Source organism: Diaporthe batatas (genome assembly GCF_019321695.1).
Source record: "Diaporthe batatas strain CRI 302-4 chromosome Unknown Contig00004, whole genome shotgun sequence".
Lineage (NCBI taxonomy): Eukaryota > Fungi > Ascomycota > Sordariomycetes > Diaporthales > Diaporthaceae > Diaporthe > Diaporthe batatas.
Window position 1 is genome coordinate 1,177,354 of NW_025408551.1, and position 15,719 is coordinate 1,193,072.

General features: G+C 49.1%; 4 protein-coding genes across 4 annotated transcripts; 2 read left to right on the top strand and 2 right to left on the bottom strand.

The window, feature by feature from the left end:
* The first annotated feature begins 1,027 nt into the window (after positions 1-1,027).
* Positions 1,028-5,658, top strand: KVR01_004481 (uncharacterized protein). The gene is made up of 4 exons (XM_044790706.1): positions 1,028-4,041; positions 4,100-4,181; positions 4,266-4,648; positions 4,732-5,658. Exons 1-4 carry the CDS (start codon positions 1,481-1,483, stop codon positions 5,606-5,608), a joined length of 3,903 nt encoding a protein of 1,300 aa, XP_044646645.1. The 5' UTR covers positions 1,028-1,480; the 3' UTR covers positions 5,609-5,658.
* Positions 5,659-8,203: 2,545 nt separating this feature from the next.
* KVR01_004154 (uncharacterized protein) lies at positions 8,204-12,386 on the top strand. The gene is made up of 2 exons (XM_044790744.1): positions 8,204-9,432; positions 9,543-12,386. The coding sequence occupies exons 1-2, from the start codon at positions 8,338-8,340 to the stop codon at positions 9,678-9,680; spliced, it is 1,233 nt and encodes a 410-aa protein (XP_044646318.1). The 5' UTR covers positions 8,204-8,337; the 3' UTR covers positions 9,681-12,386.
* On the bottom strand, positions 10,482-12,245 carry KVR01_004508 (uncharacterized protein; the record flags this gene model as incomplete). Its single annotated transcript, XM_044790637.1, has 1 exon — positions 10,482-12,245. One exon carries the CDS (start codon positions 12,243-12,245, stop codon positions 10,482-10,484), a length of 1,764 nt encoding a protein of 587 aa, XP_044646672.1.
* Positions 12,387-13,396: 1,010 nt separating the features above from the next.
* KVR01_004687 (uncharacterized protein) lies at positions 13,397-14,704 on the bottom strand. Its single transcript, XM_044793383.1, has 2 exons — positions 14,235-14,704; positions 13,397-14,164 (listed from the first exon to the last, which is right to left on the bottom strand). The coding sequence occupies exons 1-2, from the start codon at positions 14,666-14,668 to the stop codon at positions 13,549-13,551; spliced, it is 1,050 nt and encodes a 349-aa protein (XP_044646851.1). The 5' UTR covers positions 14,669-14,704; the 3' UTR covers positions 13,397-13,548.
* Between the last annotated feature and the right edge of the window lie 1,015 nt (positions 14,705-15,719).

The following is a 15,719-nucleotide window of genomic DNA, read 5'->3' on the forward strand; positions in this document are numbered from 1 at the left end:
ATGACCGCAAATGGGACATACCTGGAATGTTTCTCGTTGAGCTTTTCCGACACGCTAGTCGCCGGACCCGGCCGCTCGGACGGCTTCCCCTAGTGCCACGCGAAGTCAGTCTGAGGGGGAAACAAACAGCCAGACAGCCTGGTAATGAATGACTCGAGTGCGCGTATACATGGCGAATTTTGAGTAAGAAAATTGGTTCTGCCACCGACGGATGACATATGTTCGCAGTCAGTCTCTTATTTTTCGGTATTCGATGTGAGAGACCGAGTTTGAAATGAAATCCTCGAGCACAGCACTGGCAAGCCGCCCATGCCTCATGCCTGCAGGTGGAGTCGCACAGGGACGGCCCAGTCTCACCGTCTTTACTTAAGTACGGAATACTGTGGTACAAGCAGGATTCTTGTCCTGGTCCGACCAATCTCGTTCGCTGTGCGTATTGGGTGGCTGCAATTTCTCGAGTTTTCTCTCCTTCATTCTCCTTTTTCCTCACGTGAGAACTGTTATCGGTTTATTATTGTTCATGATGGCTAATCATTCGGAGCACTTGACTGCCACCAAAGCAACCCACTGTGGCACCCTCATGGAGTACGGGCGTACAGTAGACAGGGGCAGACCAGATCTGGCTAGTACATCATGATATGCATACAGTTGCCCCCGAGTCCCAACAGACGTCTCGGTGCGATAGGCAGGCAGCCCACCTTAGCCCGGCTTCGAAGATTTAGGCCATGATGATTTCTGTAAACGGGGTTGCGCGATACAGTTATCGCTTGACTTTATGCTCGATGACCTTCCTATCGCTCCCTAGGAGATCTGCGGGCAAAAATTCCAGACCCACAGAAGAACCACAACAACGCGGAGACAAAACCGGGCCAAGAGCCGGAGGGGCAGTGCTCCAACGCCGAGCTGATCGGTCGGCTTACGCTAGGGACTCCGCCTCGGACTTCTACATTAGCGGTCTCGCTGGTCGTGTTGTCGGCTCTGGCTCGTCCTTCGGTATCTAAAGTTTCTCTGACCGGCCCTCGATGGGCCCGATTGCGGTGCTGTTCCATCCCTCAATGCAACAAAGGCCATTGTGGCGGAAGGTCTGAGGGCCAGGAACGTGAAGAGGATGTCCCCCCTAGTATGATGGCGGCTGGGGCCATATGCAGGCATGTCTTGGCCGGCCTTGGCACCTTTCCCCAGCAGGGAACAAGAGACTGCGCCCAGAGCCTCACCACGTCACTTGTACCGCTCTTTGTCTGGGCAGCGTGGCCGAACAGACCTGATGGGACCGTAGGGCACTGCGCTGGCTGGCCCCAGCGGGTTCTCCTGCAGGGAGCGCACACGATCAGTGGTGGTGATCGTGACTTGGCAGCACCTCGGGCTTGCCGACCCTCTCTTGGGATTCTAGACTCTCTTGACCTACTTAGCTGGTGCTTGATCCACTTCCCAGCCGGCTCAGGATATCCGTCCTTGTGCCACGCGAGATGTCAGCACCAAAATGACTGACCATAACACGTCAACATCGCCCTCGCAGTCCAATGATGTTGTTGTCCAGCCTGACAAGCCACAATCGAGCCGGAAACACGCCCCCAAGTTCGAGATAGACTTCACCGCGACCAGCGACGACAATGTTCTCGACAATCCTTTCGCCTTCGCCCCGGGCCACCTGCACAAGCTCGCCGTCGCGCGGAGTGCCCTCGCCCTCCAGGCATTCGGGGGGCTGAGTGGGCTCGCCTACGGCCTGCGCACCGATGCCGCGTCCGGGCTGAGCCTAGACGAGGACGTACTGGAGGGCCTCATCTCTCCTCAGAGCGTATGCAAGGAGAGCAGCAGCAGCATCCTCACCCCGGACCCCAAGCTGCAGGTGCAGCACAATGACGCGCCGCGCCGCCGAAGCCATAGCGAGGGAATCCACGGCCTTGCTGAGCAGCTTCGCCTCGAGCGCGTGGAGAATAGGGGTTACTCGGACCGACGACGCGTCTTTGGGGAGAACAAACTCCCCCCGCCGAGGCAGAGAACGTTCCTGCAGCTCTGCTGGCTGGCCATGAACGACAAGCTTATCTTCCTGCTGATGGCATCGGCGACTGTGTCGCTGGCCCTTGGTATATACCAGGCCGTCCAGATCCAGCAAAAAGGAGGCAAGCAGGGTTCGAGCCTCGAATGGGTCGAATCTGTCACTATCGTCGCAGCCATTATTTTGATCATTCTTGTGCAGGCGTTGAACGACTACCACAAGAACTACAAGTTCCAGAAGCTCAACCAGAAGAAGGAGGAGCGGACCGTCACGGTCATGCGGTCAGGAAAGCATGTAACGATCAGCGTGTTTGATCTCCTCGTGGGAGATTTGCTCCGCGTCGAGGCCGGTGAAGTCGCCCCCGTTGATGGCGTGCTGGTGGATGGGTTCGGCATACAGGCTGATGAAAGCCCAATGACGGGTGAGTCAGATCTGGTTGAAAAGACCCCAGCGGCCTACATCCACGACGCAAACCGGAAGAGCGGCGGCAGGGATCTGGATCCCTTCATATTTGCTGGAACCCGCATTGTCCACGGCGTCGGGGATTTTCTCGTCGTTGCGGTGGGACCGCACTCTACACATGGAAGAATGCAGCTTTCCCTCCGGGCGGATGTCGAGGAAACGCCGCTGCAGCAGAAGCTTGGTCGCCTTGCCAAATACCTCATTTTCATCGGTTTTGGTATTGGTATCATCTTCTTCCTGATTCTGTTTATTCGTTGGCTAGTGCAGGTGGGAAGAGGTGACTTGGACCACCTCACCCCCCAAGAAAAAGGCGAGGAGTTCCTGGATATCTTCATGCTCGCAGTAAATCTGGTTGTCATAGGCGTCCCAGAGGGTCTATCGCTCGCTGTTGCTGTTGCCCTTGCCTTTGCAACAACTCGAATGTTGAAGGACAACAACTTGGTGAGGCTTCTCCGGTCTTGCGAGATCATGGGAAACGCTACCACGGTCTGCTCGGACAAAACTGGGACACTGACGACCAACGACATGACTGTGGTCACGGGAGTTGTGGGAGAGTCCCAATTCAGCGACGATGCTGGCACGCCTCCGACTGAATCCGAAGAAATCAAGGTCCAGAGTTCTGCCAGGCTGGCGGAGAGTCTCTCGAAAGACGTAAAGGCGCTCCTAAAGCACAGCATTGTGCTCAATTCCACGGCCTTTGAGGGCGATGGCGCTGGAACAGGGGATTTCGTCGGATCAAGCACGGAGACTGCTCTTCTCAAGTATGGCCGTCAGCATCTTGGCCTGGGACCGGTAACAGAGGAAAGAAGTAACGCGAATGTGGTTGAGCTGTTCCCTTTCAACTCTACGCTGAAGTGGATGGCTTGTATGGTCAAGCTGGACGACGGCAGGTACCGAATGCTTGCCAAGGGTGCAGCAGAGGTGGTTGTAGGGAACTGTTCGACAACTATCAAGGACCCCTATGAAGGTTTGACGACAACTGATATGACCGCTGCCATGCGGGATCGACTGGCCCAGTTGACAAGGACATATGCCGCCAACCAGCTCCGGGTGATTGCACTCGCATACCGAGATTTTGACACGCCTCCGATGAGTGACAAGGGAGGAAGGCCGGGCAAGACGGAGGCAGTGAACTTCACCAATCTCTTCAGCGAGAAGATGACATTCCTCGGTCTCTTCGCCATCCGCGACCCGCTGCGGCCCGAGGTGATTGAATCTGTGCGGCAGTGCAAGGATGCCGGGGTGTTTGTCAGAATGGTCACCGGCGACAACTTCCTCACGGCAAAGTCCATAGCCATCGAGAGCGGAATATATACCGCTGGTGGTATTGCGATGGACGGGCCGACGTTCAGACAGCTTAGCGACGAACAGCTTGATCTTGTGATTCCAAGATTACAGGTCCTGGCTAGGTCGAGCCCGGAAGATAAGCAAGTGCTTGTACAACACCTGAAGCGCATGGGTGAAACAATCGCTGTAACAGGTGATGGAACCAATGATGCTCCTGCGCTGAAGGCGGCAGACGTCGGATTTGCTATGGGGGTCTCGGGGACCGAGATCGCAAAAGAAGCCAGCTCTATTATACTGTAAGTCACCAGCTGTGATATTACTCTATAATAGTGGTGAGACTGACTTTCTGAATAGGCTCGACGACAACTTCCGCAGTATAGTTCGAGCCCTTGCTTGGGGCCGTATGGTCAACGATGCCTCAAAGAAGTTTCTACAGGTGCGTTGATGAACGGACCGCGCTTGAGATCTGCTTGTCAGTCTCTCAGTACATTTGTGAATGGACAGCTGACAAAAACAACAGTTCCAACTTACAATCAACATTACTGCTGCTGTTCTGACTATAGTCTCTACCCTTGTGGCTGGACCGGACTCGTCTATTTTCGCCGTCATTCAACTGCTATGGCTGAACCTAATCATGGACATTTTCGCCTCACTAGCCCTATCAACCGGGGACCCCAGCCGAGACGCGTTGAAAAGACGTCCCGAGCCTCGAAATGCATCGATCATCTCTATACAGATGTGGAAGATGATTCTGGGACAGACTATCTACCAGCTCACAGTCATCTTTGTGCTTCATTATGCCGGTCACAAGTTCTTTCCCACTTCTACCGACTACGAAAGGACCCAGCTCCAAACCTTTGTCTGGAACACGTATATGCTGATATGCCTGTTCAACCAATCCAAGTAAGTATCCATCCTCAAAGTCCATAATAGGTACCTGCACCATTTTCAGACACCTTTTTATTAATAAATCAATCAATCGCTAGCTGTCGACGTGTAGATAATAACTTACACATCTACGAGGGAATTCTCCACAACCCCTGGTTCCTAGGGGTACAAGCTCTGACCATTGCTGGTCAAGTGACCATCGTACTCAAAGGCGGAGAGGCATTCCAAGTTGCACCCATTACTCCCGCTCAGTGGGGCTTCTCGATCCTGTTTGGCTTCCTGGTCCTCCCTATTGGAGCATTAATAAGACTAGTGCCTGACCAGATCGTGGTCGTGATCGCTCACAGACTCTCACCCCTTTTGACACCGATCAGGATGATAAGGAAGAGGAAGGCTGAAAAGAAGAAAGCCAAAGCCAAGGATGCGGAGAAGAGCGAAGAGGAGAGAGAGCCCGCCGGTGAGGAGTATTACGACGAGAAGGACGAGGAGCGCCGAGCAAGACGAATGCAGTGGCGTTGGGTCAAGGCTACACTCGCGGGAGACCAGGAGTTCTTCGAAGATTTCCTACACTTGCATCACGAGGGGGAACAGCGCGCGGAAGCATTCACCAGAAAGAGTAGAACAAGCCGAACACAGGCGCTCAGTGCTAGAGCCGGCTTGGTTTCCGCCGGGCTTGCAGCTGCTGGGGTAGATGTGAAGCACCACCGACTCGTTCCCAGGACAGGTATCTTGGAAGGCCCCCCGCGGCCCGAAGCTTCGGGAACGACTGCTGAAAGTACACCCGTGGATATTCAGCAGGTCATCGACATTGTAAGGCGGAACCCCGAGGACTGTCCATCCGGCTTGCAGATTGAGGTGCATAGTGGCACTTCACAAGAAGATCCCGTGCTGCCGGCAAGGGAGGTATTGGATAGTAGTACACCTCCCAGCCAGAACCCGAACTATATGAGGTTCGTAGACGGCTGGTCATGGTAGCAAACAAGATGCAGATAGCAGCTCCATGGTTCAAATTCAATTTATAAGGCCATCCAACATATAAAATTTATTCAACAGCTTAAAGTTCATAAATATAAGACTACCTTTAAGCTTAATCTAATAAAGAATAAAGTAGAAAGATAATTAATTTATAATAATATTATTATAAATTAATAGAAATTAAAAATTATTTTTTTATTATATTTATTTATTTATTATATTAATTAAAATTTTATAATATAAATAATACTTTTTTAAAATAAATAAAAAAATAAATAAAAATATTTATTTAATTAATTAAATAAGTTTATATTAAATTAATAAATTTATTTATTTTATATTAAAATATAATAGTAAGTTTTAAATAATATTTATATTATATAAATTAAAATAAATAAATAAATAAATTATTTTTATTTTTATTTTTATTTTTATTTTTATTTTTATTTTTATTTTTATTTTTTATTTTTATTTTTATTTTTATTTTTATTTTTATTTTTATTTTTATTTTTATTTTTATTTTTATTTTTTCTTATTTTTATTTTTTATTTTCTTATTTTCTTATTTTCTTATTTTCTTATTTTCTTATTTTCTTATTTTTCTATTTTTCTATTTTTCTATTTTTCTATTTTTCTATTTTTCTATTTTTCTATTTTTCTATTTTTCTATTTTTCTATTTTTCTATTTTTCTATTTTTCTATTTTTCTATTTTTCTATTTTTCTATTTTTCTATTTTTCTATTTTTCTATTTTTCTATTTTTCTATTTTTCTATTTTTCTATTTTTATTTTTATTTTTCTATTTTTCTATTTTTCTATTTTTCTATTTTTCTATTTTTCTATTTTTCTATTTTTCTATTTTTCTATTTTTCTATTTTTCTATTTTTCTATTTTTCTATTTTTCTATTTTTATTTTTCTATTTTTATTTTTCTATTTTTCTATTTTTCTATTTTCTATTTTTCTATTTTTATTTTTATTTTTATTTTTTATTTTTATTTTTTATTTTTATTTTTTATTTTTTATTATTATTTTTAATATTAAAATATTATAATATATATATTATAATATTTCTTAATTTAATTTAATAAATTTATTATTTAAAATTTTATTTATAATTTAAAATAAACTTCTTTATAATTTTCTTAATTTAAATTTATAATAATATAATCTATTACTCTTTAAATTATTATTATATATATATTGCTAAGAGGCCTAGAGTCCGGGATTTCCCTGGCTCCGTACGAGTGGTGGATATTCTCGGCCTAACCTTACCGAAAGTGTCAGCTCTCACCCCACATATCCCCAGGTGGATTGGAAATGTCCGGGCCTAGTGAAGAGTTCTCCGCGTGAAACTCCCACACCCTCGGCCGTGTTTTCGGCAGCCCGTTCAAGGATTTGCAAAGTGGCTTCAGCATACATTGGTACCTAAGTATATAGCCGAAGCGCTGTCTGCATGTGCATCATCATTTCCACCCAAGTCAACCAATCGCCAGGACGGCCGATGGGAGAAACCCACGTGGATAGGAAGAGTAAACTCCATATTTTATTAAAAGAGGTTTTGGCAGGCGATGGCGATTGCGATTGCCGTGTAAAAGCAAAGCTCTGCTTCAGAATGTGCTGTGGTAGCGCGGATGCACTCAGAACGGGGGCGGTAATAAAAGTCCTCATCACACCTTCAATGAGCGCCTGATAGGCCTTTAATCTCAGCAACCGACCGCCGGAGATTGACATTCATGGCAGCTACGAGCTCTGCAGAAGGATGACCTGGCAGAGCCCTCCGGCATTCCCGACGGCCTGACTGTCAGGATCGGTGAGGTTGTTATTCAGCCCTGATCCTAATACCTGCCCACATCATACGATTCTGCCCGTGGAAAATGCGGCAAAGGCAAAACTTGCCGCAGGGGTCCGCGACCCCGGAGCTTTCCCCCTGGAGTCGGTTGGGCTCTCAGGCAGTCAGGTTCCGAGGCCCGTATGAAATTTTTGGACCCTGAGTGTTGGTGGGCTCGTTTAGAACCTTGCAGGGCGTCTCGACATGAGAATGTTACGGTCCCAGCACTGTGGGAGCTGTGGATGCTCCGAACTGGACCGACGTCATGGCATGCTGCGGTGCGACAATTGCCAGAGAGCTCTGATCTGGAATGATTTTTGAACTTCGATCCGAGCCAAGATGGCAAATTCCACGGGCATTGGACGCCTGTCAATGGTCCGATCACGTCCATCAGCGAAACCCTGCCTAGAGGCTCCCTGCACAATCCGGCCCAGCAGCAATATTTTCTCGAGGCCGCTGCCAGCCTGGAGGTGCGAGATCGGGTTTTCTGGAAGATCTGGAGACCATGCCGACCCGTCTAGACGCTGGAGCGCCGTTGCCTGTCACAAGCAGTAGAGAATCGATTGTGACAGATCAAGTCTCCAGATCTCAATCTCCTAGAAGTTCATAGCATGACCAGCTCCACAAGAAATCGTACGATTTCTTCCAGTGAGACTTTTCTTAGTAGCTCGCCCAGCGTATCCAGGACACTAGATTAACAGTAGCACGTCAACACATAAAACGCACGAACATTTCGATTTAAAGGCCTGATTGCCGAGACAGGACTGAGTGAACGTCGCTGCTCCACGGATTCTTCTGAGCCAAAATCTGTTCCCCGGTCTCTTGCAGCCCATATTACCGCGAGTCCGAGTCATCAATTCAACAGTTCAAATCTTTTGTTTTTGTTTGGCAACAAGTTGGTCATGTCTTTCACGTTGAGTTACCAGCAGATGAGGCTGGTTAAGGCAACCATACCGACGCTGAGAGAAAAGGGTGAAGATATCACAAGCATCTTCTATAAGGAGATGCTGAAAAATCATCCTGAGCTGAACAACTACTTCAATTCGGTTAACCAGGCCAATCACAGGCAACCTCGTGCCCTGACATCAATCATTCTTGCATTTGCCAGTGCCATCAACTACGACATGAGTGAACTTATCCCGAAACTCGAGCGCATGTGTAATAAGCATTGTTCTCTCGGCATCAAGCCAGAGCACTACGAGATTGTGGCCGTATATCTCATTCGCGCATTCAAGACGGTCCTTGGGTCAGCAATGACCGCCGACACGGAGGTAGCATGGATCAAAGCATATTGGATTCTCGCCAAGATGCTCATCGGGCGAGAGAAGCAGATATACACAGCGTTCGGAACCTGGGCAGGGTGGAAATCGTTCAAAATCGAGCGCAAGGAGTCCGAAACCGACGACATCGTTTCATTCTACCTCACGCCACAAGACAAGAAGCCCCTGCCTGGCTTCTTCCCAGGACAATATATATCTGTGCAATCAAGCCCACCACACGTTGGGTATCTCCAATCGCGACAATTCTCACTCAGCGATGCACCACACGAAAGCTACTATCGCATTACTGTCAAAAAGGAGTCTGGCCGTTCAGAATATCCTCCAGGGGTCATGACCAGCTTCCTGATTGACTCCCTCAACCCTGGCGACTTCGTCGACGTGACCCATCCAGCGGGCGAGTTCTTCCTCGACACCAACAACTATTCCAGCGTGCCAGTGGTCCTGATCAGCGCGGGAGTGGGCGTGGCCCCGATGGTGAGCATGTTGAACACCATGATGGACCTGCAGCCAATGCGGGAGGTCAGCTGGGTACATGGGGCACGACGCATGATCCCCTTCTACAACCACATCGGGGCAGCCAAGAAGCAGATGCCAAACCTGAGAACCAATATCTTCAAGACGCACTTGGCGGAGCAGGACCTGGCCGGTGTCACGTACGACTATGACTTCCGTGTCGACCTGGCCAAAGTCGCCCGGGAGGACTTGTTCTTGCACCATGTAAGCATCATCATTTTCCTTTATGCTCCACCTTCTGTCAGGTTTTGGTTCTGTTCGGAACACTGAATGGATCAACTTGGGAGCCGGGGCAGGATATTAACACCGGCTAGGGCGGTACTGAGTACTATATCTGCGGGCCCGAGCAATTCATGGTCGAGATGGCCGACTATTTGAAAATGCAAGGGGTCGGAGTACAAAGGCTCAAGTTTGAGCTCTTCAGCACTGGCGACATGGTTGCGATCGAGTGATGATTCCCGAGTCTACATCTCTCTAAGTACCTAGCGTCAATGAGAAACATAGGGGGCCAAACGCTATCTCCTCGGCAATCCACGTTGCACGTGCCTTAGTCGCTGTGTACAGAACCTGGGTAAAGGAACCTGACGGAACGTCTCGCATAGCTGGCACAAAGGAAAGGGGCATCTTCGAAGAACCTCACGTCAACTAGTGGTCGAGGGCCACCTGGATGTGACACATCACACAACGCATAGGATTCAGCGGTGAGGCATGAAGCGACATCTATCTGTATCAAAGAAAGCCCCGACCAGCACCAGTGGTTCGGTATGGTATATGTTTAAAGGGACAGCGATCAGGCGACAATCGAGCGATGCTCTTACGATACAGTTCGGAATCATGATGGTTGGACATGTTGTCGTCAAAATCGAGGCACACAAAAGTGGAGTTCTCAACTGGGGGGAGATCTTGAGTCATTTGCTTCATTCCGTCATTCAGCAAAGTTGAAAACGCGGTGCAATTGCAGAGGTACGATATAAATGTTTAATCACGCTTTGGTCCACACCAAGCGACTTTTATCAGCGGTATGCATCACACCGACACGCATCATATTGTACGGGTGCCAAGTCAGATCGATGACACGATAATGAGGAGTTCGTTTGAGCGTTTCTGCAAGGACGAAAAAAATACAGACTGTTACAAAGACACGCATAAGACTTCCGCGTAAGACCATGATACGGAATAGACGATCGGGTATCACTGCTTCATCAACTCCCACGCCATGAGCTCGAGGCTTCAGTAAACAGTTATAAGACATTTCACGGGGGCGGAGGACCCCTCCCACCTTTCCCACCACCAGGAGGTCCGCGAGGTCCACCGGGTCGGCCGAAACCCCCCCAATAATTGTCTCCATCACCTAGTATGCTCGACGAGTTGGCACATCGAGGAGATTCATAGTCCTCCTTAGTGCCAAAAGGCCACATCGGGATCACGCACACCTGATCAACGTCACACTGCGAACAGCGCTTGAAGCGAGCCCAACTCAGGTGCTCAACCAGCAAACTAATGGTTTCCATGGCATCATTGAGTGCAAGCTGCTCCATCCCGTGGCCAGTAGTAGATCTGTTGACGAGAACGTCTCTCGCCTCGAACAGTCTAGTGCAAATTTCTGACGCGACACTCTTGATTGCGGTATGTATCAAGTTGTCGGCTGCGGTCTGAGGAGAGATGCCATGAAGGTAGAACTCGGTGCAGCGGATGATGGCAGGCGGAATTGGGTCAGAATCTTTACCCGAGTGGTCGATATAGACCGTAAGCAAGTGTTCAATCTCATCGAGTAGGTGGCTCGCCGTGTGGGCCTTCTCGACCATGTACTTGAGCCTATCCGCATATCGGGCTACAATGAGGTCTGTAACGGCTTGCCAGTTTACAGCGTGATTGTGGCCATCTTGTCTCTCTGAGATGACTAGATTCAAGTCAGCTTTGATTGAGGCAAGCTCTGCCTCCGTGGCATCAGCAAGTCGTGGCAAATCAGGTCGCTTTGGATCCGGGTTTGTCAGGTTGATGGGATAGAAGAACGCCGATACCATGGAAGAGAAGTCGATAGTTGTCCTGGATGATCCGATGCCATTGTAGCGCTCGGAAAGGGCGCGGATGAACTCGAACTTGGCGACAGAACCAGCCCTCCCGTACTGGCCGTCCTGTGGATGCGGTCGCTGTAGGGCTTGGATCTGGTCGAGCCCGTCTTGAAAGTCACAGTGTATGACCTCGAAACCAGCTTCCATGCGTATGATACCAGAGATATTCCAGTAGTAGCACATATCACAGAGCTCGGAAGCCCGCCTCCTCTCGTCCATCGGACCACCAGCTCTTTCTCCCACATGCGGTGGCTCGTCCATTGTGTATAATGTGGTCTTGTCATTCCGGAGAAGATAGTCCTGGGTATCCAAAGTTCCCATAGAGGTTTTACCACCGCTCATCCCATCAACGTATAGGTATCGTAACGGTCGAGTTGTGCGATAGGTATGAAGCCATCCACCCTGCTGTTGCGTGTCGTCGATGGGTTGTGGCGATTCAGAAGAGATCTCATCGATTATGACCTTTTGCGGATTGTTTTCTTCCCTCACAACCATAGTTTTGAAGCCATCTTGTATCTTCAGCTTCACTGATAATGGTCCCTCGATCGAACGGTGTCCATCAGGACGAGGTGGACGGCCATCATCTGGAGGGCCCTTCCCTGGAGGGCCCCTTCCTGGAGGACCATGTCTCCCACTTGCAAAGCCCTCAGCATGTTCGATCTCATAGGCAAGCCACTCTGGACCCTGTGGTGACGTTTCGTTATCGTTGCCATGATGGAAAATGACGCCCTCCGGAACCGTGGCAAGATAAAAGGACATGCCGTTGTGGTGAATAGACGAGCCCCATTGTCTCATGGCGTTGTTAACGGCATTGAAAATCTGAGGACCGCGGCTTTTTGCAACATCCTGACTAGGTCCGAAGCCTTTTTCCAGAGGAGGGTTTGTTATCCCAGCGTGGGCGAGACTCGAGGCGGCGAGCGCGGCGGAGAGGATTCGAGACGTCATGGTCCCGCCGGAGCTTTTGACTCCCTTAGAAAGAGAACGCACGCAGCAAGATAACGCCAGATTTTCACTTGATCCAGAGGCATGGGAAAGGACTCGACACGGCCGGAAGGGAAGATCTTTTGGGTTAAGTCTTGGGAATACTGCTTCAAATGTTCAGCCCATGAATCAGAAAGTCGGACGGGAACGCCCTGGGACGCGCGGCCACGCACGATTGGTCGCCAACTGCGGTCAACCGATTACGTATCACCGAATCACACCGAGCCGAGGCGACACCTAGACCGACAAAGATCTAATCTAATCTTTTCGAACCCATCTTGGTCAAACCCCCTGGTCCGCACCAATGCCGACTTCCTTTCACCACTCCACGCCCGGATAAGGCCCCATGGCCTGGATCCTGACAGCACGGATCCAAACAGTCTATCCCATCTGAAGACCCGGGGATTCTCGGCTAGACCTCAGCAAATCTTTCAAACAAGGAAAAGTAAAATCGCACAGTATATTTTTAAACGCTGGGTCTCGAGCGTTTACCACTCTATGAAGGCGCCACATACACTTTATATGTATGGGGATTAAAAAAGAAACCACTAAAATCGCACAGAGACGACCTCACGGGAGAATCACATGATAGGGAAGTCGAGGCGTAAGCCCTCTCCGGGCATAGATACAGCCTCTTTGAACACGGCTGGTCAACTCTATCCAGGGAAAAGAGCTGTTCTTATTGGGGGCGCCGTACATACTAGAGTGGTCACTAATTTTCTCCTGGGATCTTCATTCAGCAAAGTGTTGACACCGAAGCAGACGCTAATTCAAGCCCACAGCGCCTATATCGGACTGGAATCGGCCGCATGTCTCGTCAATCGTCTCCAATCCCTGTTAACCCTCAATCCCCATTCAACTGATCTGGAACCCAAGCAGATCTTCGACGCATCTGGGCCTATCAGCAAGATCGAGGACCTGCGGCAAAGGCTTATCTCAAATGGAATTCATTCATCTACGTGTATTGGAGAGAGCCGGGCTGACTCCGTGGCGAAGGTTTCAGTCACGATATCTCAATCCAATTTTCTTGGATGCGAGGTGGATATTGATGACCACATTTCCCCTCTGCAGGGACAAGGGCTGCGTGAAGCCCGGTCTTATTGAGTCTCCCAATGTGTCCAGAAATACATTATATTTCCATACAATAAGACTGTGTAACTCAATGCGGTTGGTCAACTTGCCAGTTGAAAATAACTTCTGCCGGTCAATATGCATTGATACATGATGAAGCCTCACACGAGAGGGTATACTAGTATCAAGTGGTCAGCTAACCGAAAGTGTCCCCTCCTCCATCCAGGAATTCCTGTTCGTCCGTCGTCGTTCCCCTTCCAAGCGGTCCATTGCGATGCGGATATCTCCCGAACTTGTCGATGATATCCTTGTGCTTGATCTCAAATTCCAGCTGGCTTTCACAAAGCTTGACAGCAGCGTCTCTCTTGGATACAATGATGGTCTTGCATTTTTGAAGCTCTTGGTTGTTCTCGTCTAGGCCGTTGCCCACGTCTTCCTGACTGTTGGCGACACTCCTAACGTCACGCGCCATGCTTTCAATCAATTCGACGGCTTTCTGGTGCATCGTAGGGTCTTCGGAATGCATAAAGGGCATAGTGAACCACATCCTATGCCCGATGCGATATCTCACGAGCGGGTGGCTATCTGCGCCAGCGGCGGTGGCAGCTTGAGCGATATGCTGTGCTATGGGATCAAAAATAGTGAAGACTATCCTAGACTCCTCTCCACGGTAGATATTTCGCGGAATCTGGTCCAAAAGGACGATGAGTTGAATCCACTCCAGAGAGCTCCTTGGCTGGACTGCATTTAATATGGCCTCTCCTGTGACATTGAGAGACTTTGTCTGCTCAAGTGTCTGGCGAAACTTGGCTCTGAGAATTGTGTCAGCAGGTCCCGGTGGCATCAGACTTCATTCTATCCATTGGACGAGATGGCACTCACGAGCATGCTTGGTCAAATGCTTCGTTCTTCCGAAACCAATGCATCATGCTGTCTTGGGAAGGGACAACCAGGTCTTGTTCGTCGACGACGTGCTGGAACCAAAGCGAACTCAGCTCTTCCAGCAAATCATGCGTCAGAAGAGCTTGTAATCGCTGAGACTGCCCATTCTCAATCATAGTGGTAGAAGTGGCAGATCTCCGCTGTCCTGCACGACTGCCCGTCCGAAGAAATCCAGGCGGGTCCTGGCAATTTGACTTGATCGAGACAGGGGAGGCGGGGGTCGACCGGCTACGACTGAAGGATGCACGACTGAAATACGCAACAGAAGAATGTCGATGGCAAATCAGGGTAGGCTGATTTGTGCTGTGCAGGGATAGATTCCGGTATGGCTTCATGAGCTTTTCGCCAGACCGACGCAGCGTGAGGGCAGACATGAGGGCTGCAGACAGAAGAGAGTGACACTGTCAAATGGGGTCATCCCTTGAGAACAAAGAGCGACAGGGCATTGCCGAGTGGATTCTTGGGGGCGTGGCGTTCTTGACTCAGCGCCTTCAGCACTAATAGCGATGCAGCATAGCGTGGGACGACGGAGAACGGAGTCCCCATTTGCTGACAAAATGATTCACCTCTCGGGCCCGAGATCACGACCTGGTCAGCAAGGGAGGTTCCACGCTTTGCCAGGCCGCCGCGGCATTTAGCCCTGCCCTCAGCACTCCGCAGTAAGAGGAGAATGTAAAAATGCTCATATCTCCATGCGGTATCTGAATGGCATCGAAATTATCCGTGTCACTGCTCAGCCTCCTCCTCGTGTCCCGAATACGACGATGGACGATAATATTCATGCTCGGGTTTATCAAAGGGAGCGTCCCACTGGATGACTCCTCAGGGATCGGTCAAGACCATTGCAGTATTATCCAGGAACAAGACTTGACTCCTCATTGTGTCACTGGTCAGATTGCGCAGTCGATAAGGTCCTAAGGACTACCGATCTCTTGGTCTTCCTCGACCTTGGCCTTAGCATCAGTTTCAGTCGAGCGCCTCTTCTCATTATAACCCATCTCACTAGCACCCGTTTTATTAGCACTCTTCTCATCGCTCCTCTCCTCGAACGCTCTTTCTTAGCCTGGTCTTATTTAGTATCTTGCTCACATCCAGGCTCTTCCGCGATATGCCACCCTTCCGGTACCCGCGAAGACTATCCATCTAACTACTTGTCCATCTCGTGTAGGGCTCGTCAAGGCTCGACCCGGAGATCATTGAAGTACCGGTACTGCTGAGCAAGGGAGGGCCTTTGCACAAGACACTCTTACTTCCAGCAGCTCCGAGTTCATCAATATCATTCAGTATTCCTGAAAGCGTAACTATATTCTTATACTCAATCTAGAGCCAGCATCTACACACCTAGTAAGTCAGTCTATATACCTAGTATTTTCTTTCTATATACTTAGTATTTATTTTTATATATAAAGTTTATAAAAAACTATA

Coding starts and splice junctions, on each gene's coding strand:
- KVR01_004154 (XM_044790744.1), top strand. CDS start 8,338: ATGTCTTTCACGTTGAGTTACCAGCAGATGAGGCTGGTTAAGGCAACC. Junction 9,433..9,542: donor AGGACTTGTTCTTGCACCAT/GTAAGCATCATC, acceptor AACACCGGCTAG/GGCGGTACTGAGTACTATAT.
- KVR01_004481 (XM_044790706.1), top strand. CDS start 1,481: ATGACTGACCATAACACGTCAACATCGCCCTCGCAGTCCAATGATGTT. Junction 4,042..4,099: donor GAAGCCAGCTCTATTATACT/GTAAGTCACCAG, acceptor CTTTCTGAATAG/GCTCGACGACAACTTCCGCA. Junction 4,649..4,731: donor TGCCTGTTCAACCAATCCAA/GTAAGTATCCAT, acceptor ATCAATCGCTAG/CTGTCGACGTGTAGATAATA.
- KVR01_004687 (XM_044793383.1), bottom strand. CDS start 14,668: ATGTCTGCCCTCACGCTGCGTCGGTCTGGCGAAAAGCTCATGAAGCCA. Junction 14,165..14,234: donor GCATTTGACCAAGCATGCTC/GTGAGTGCCATC, acceptor CACAATTCTCAG/AGCCAAGTTTCGCCAGACAC.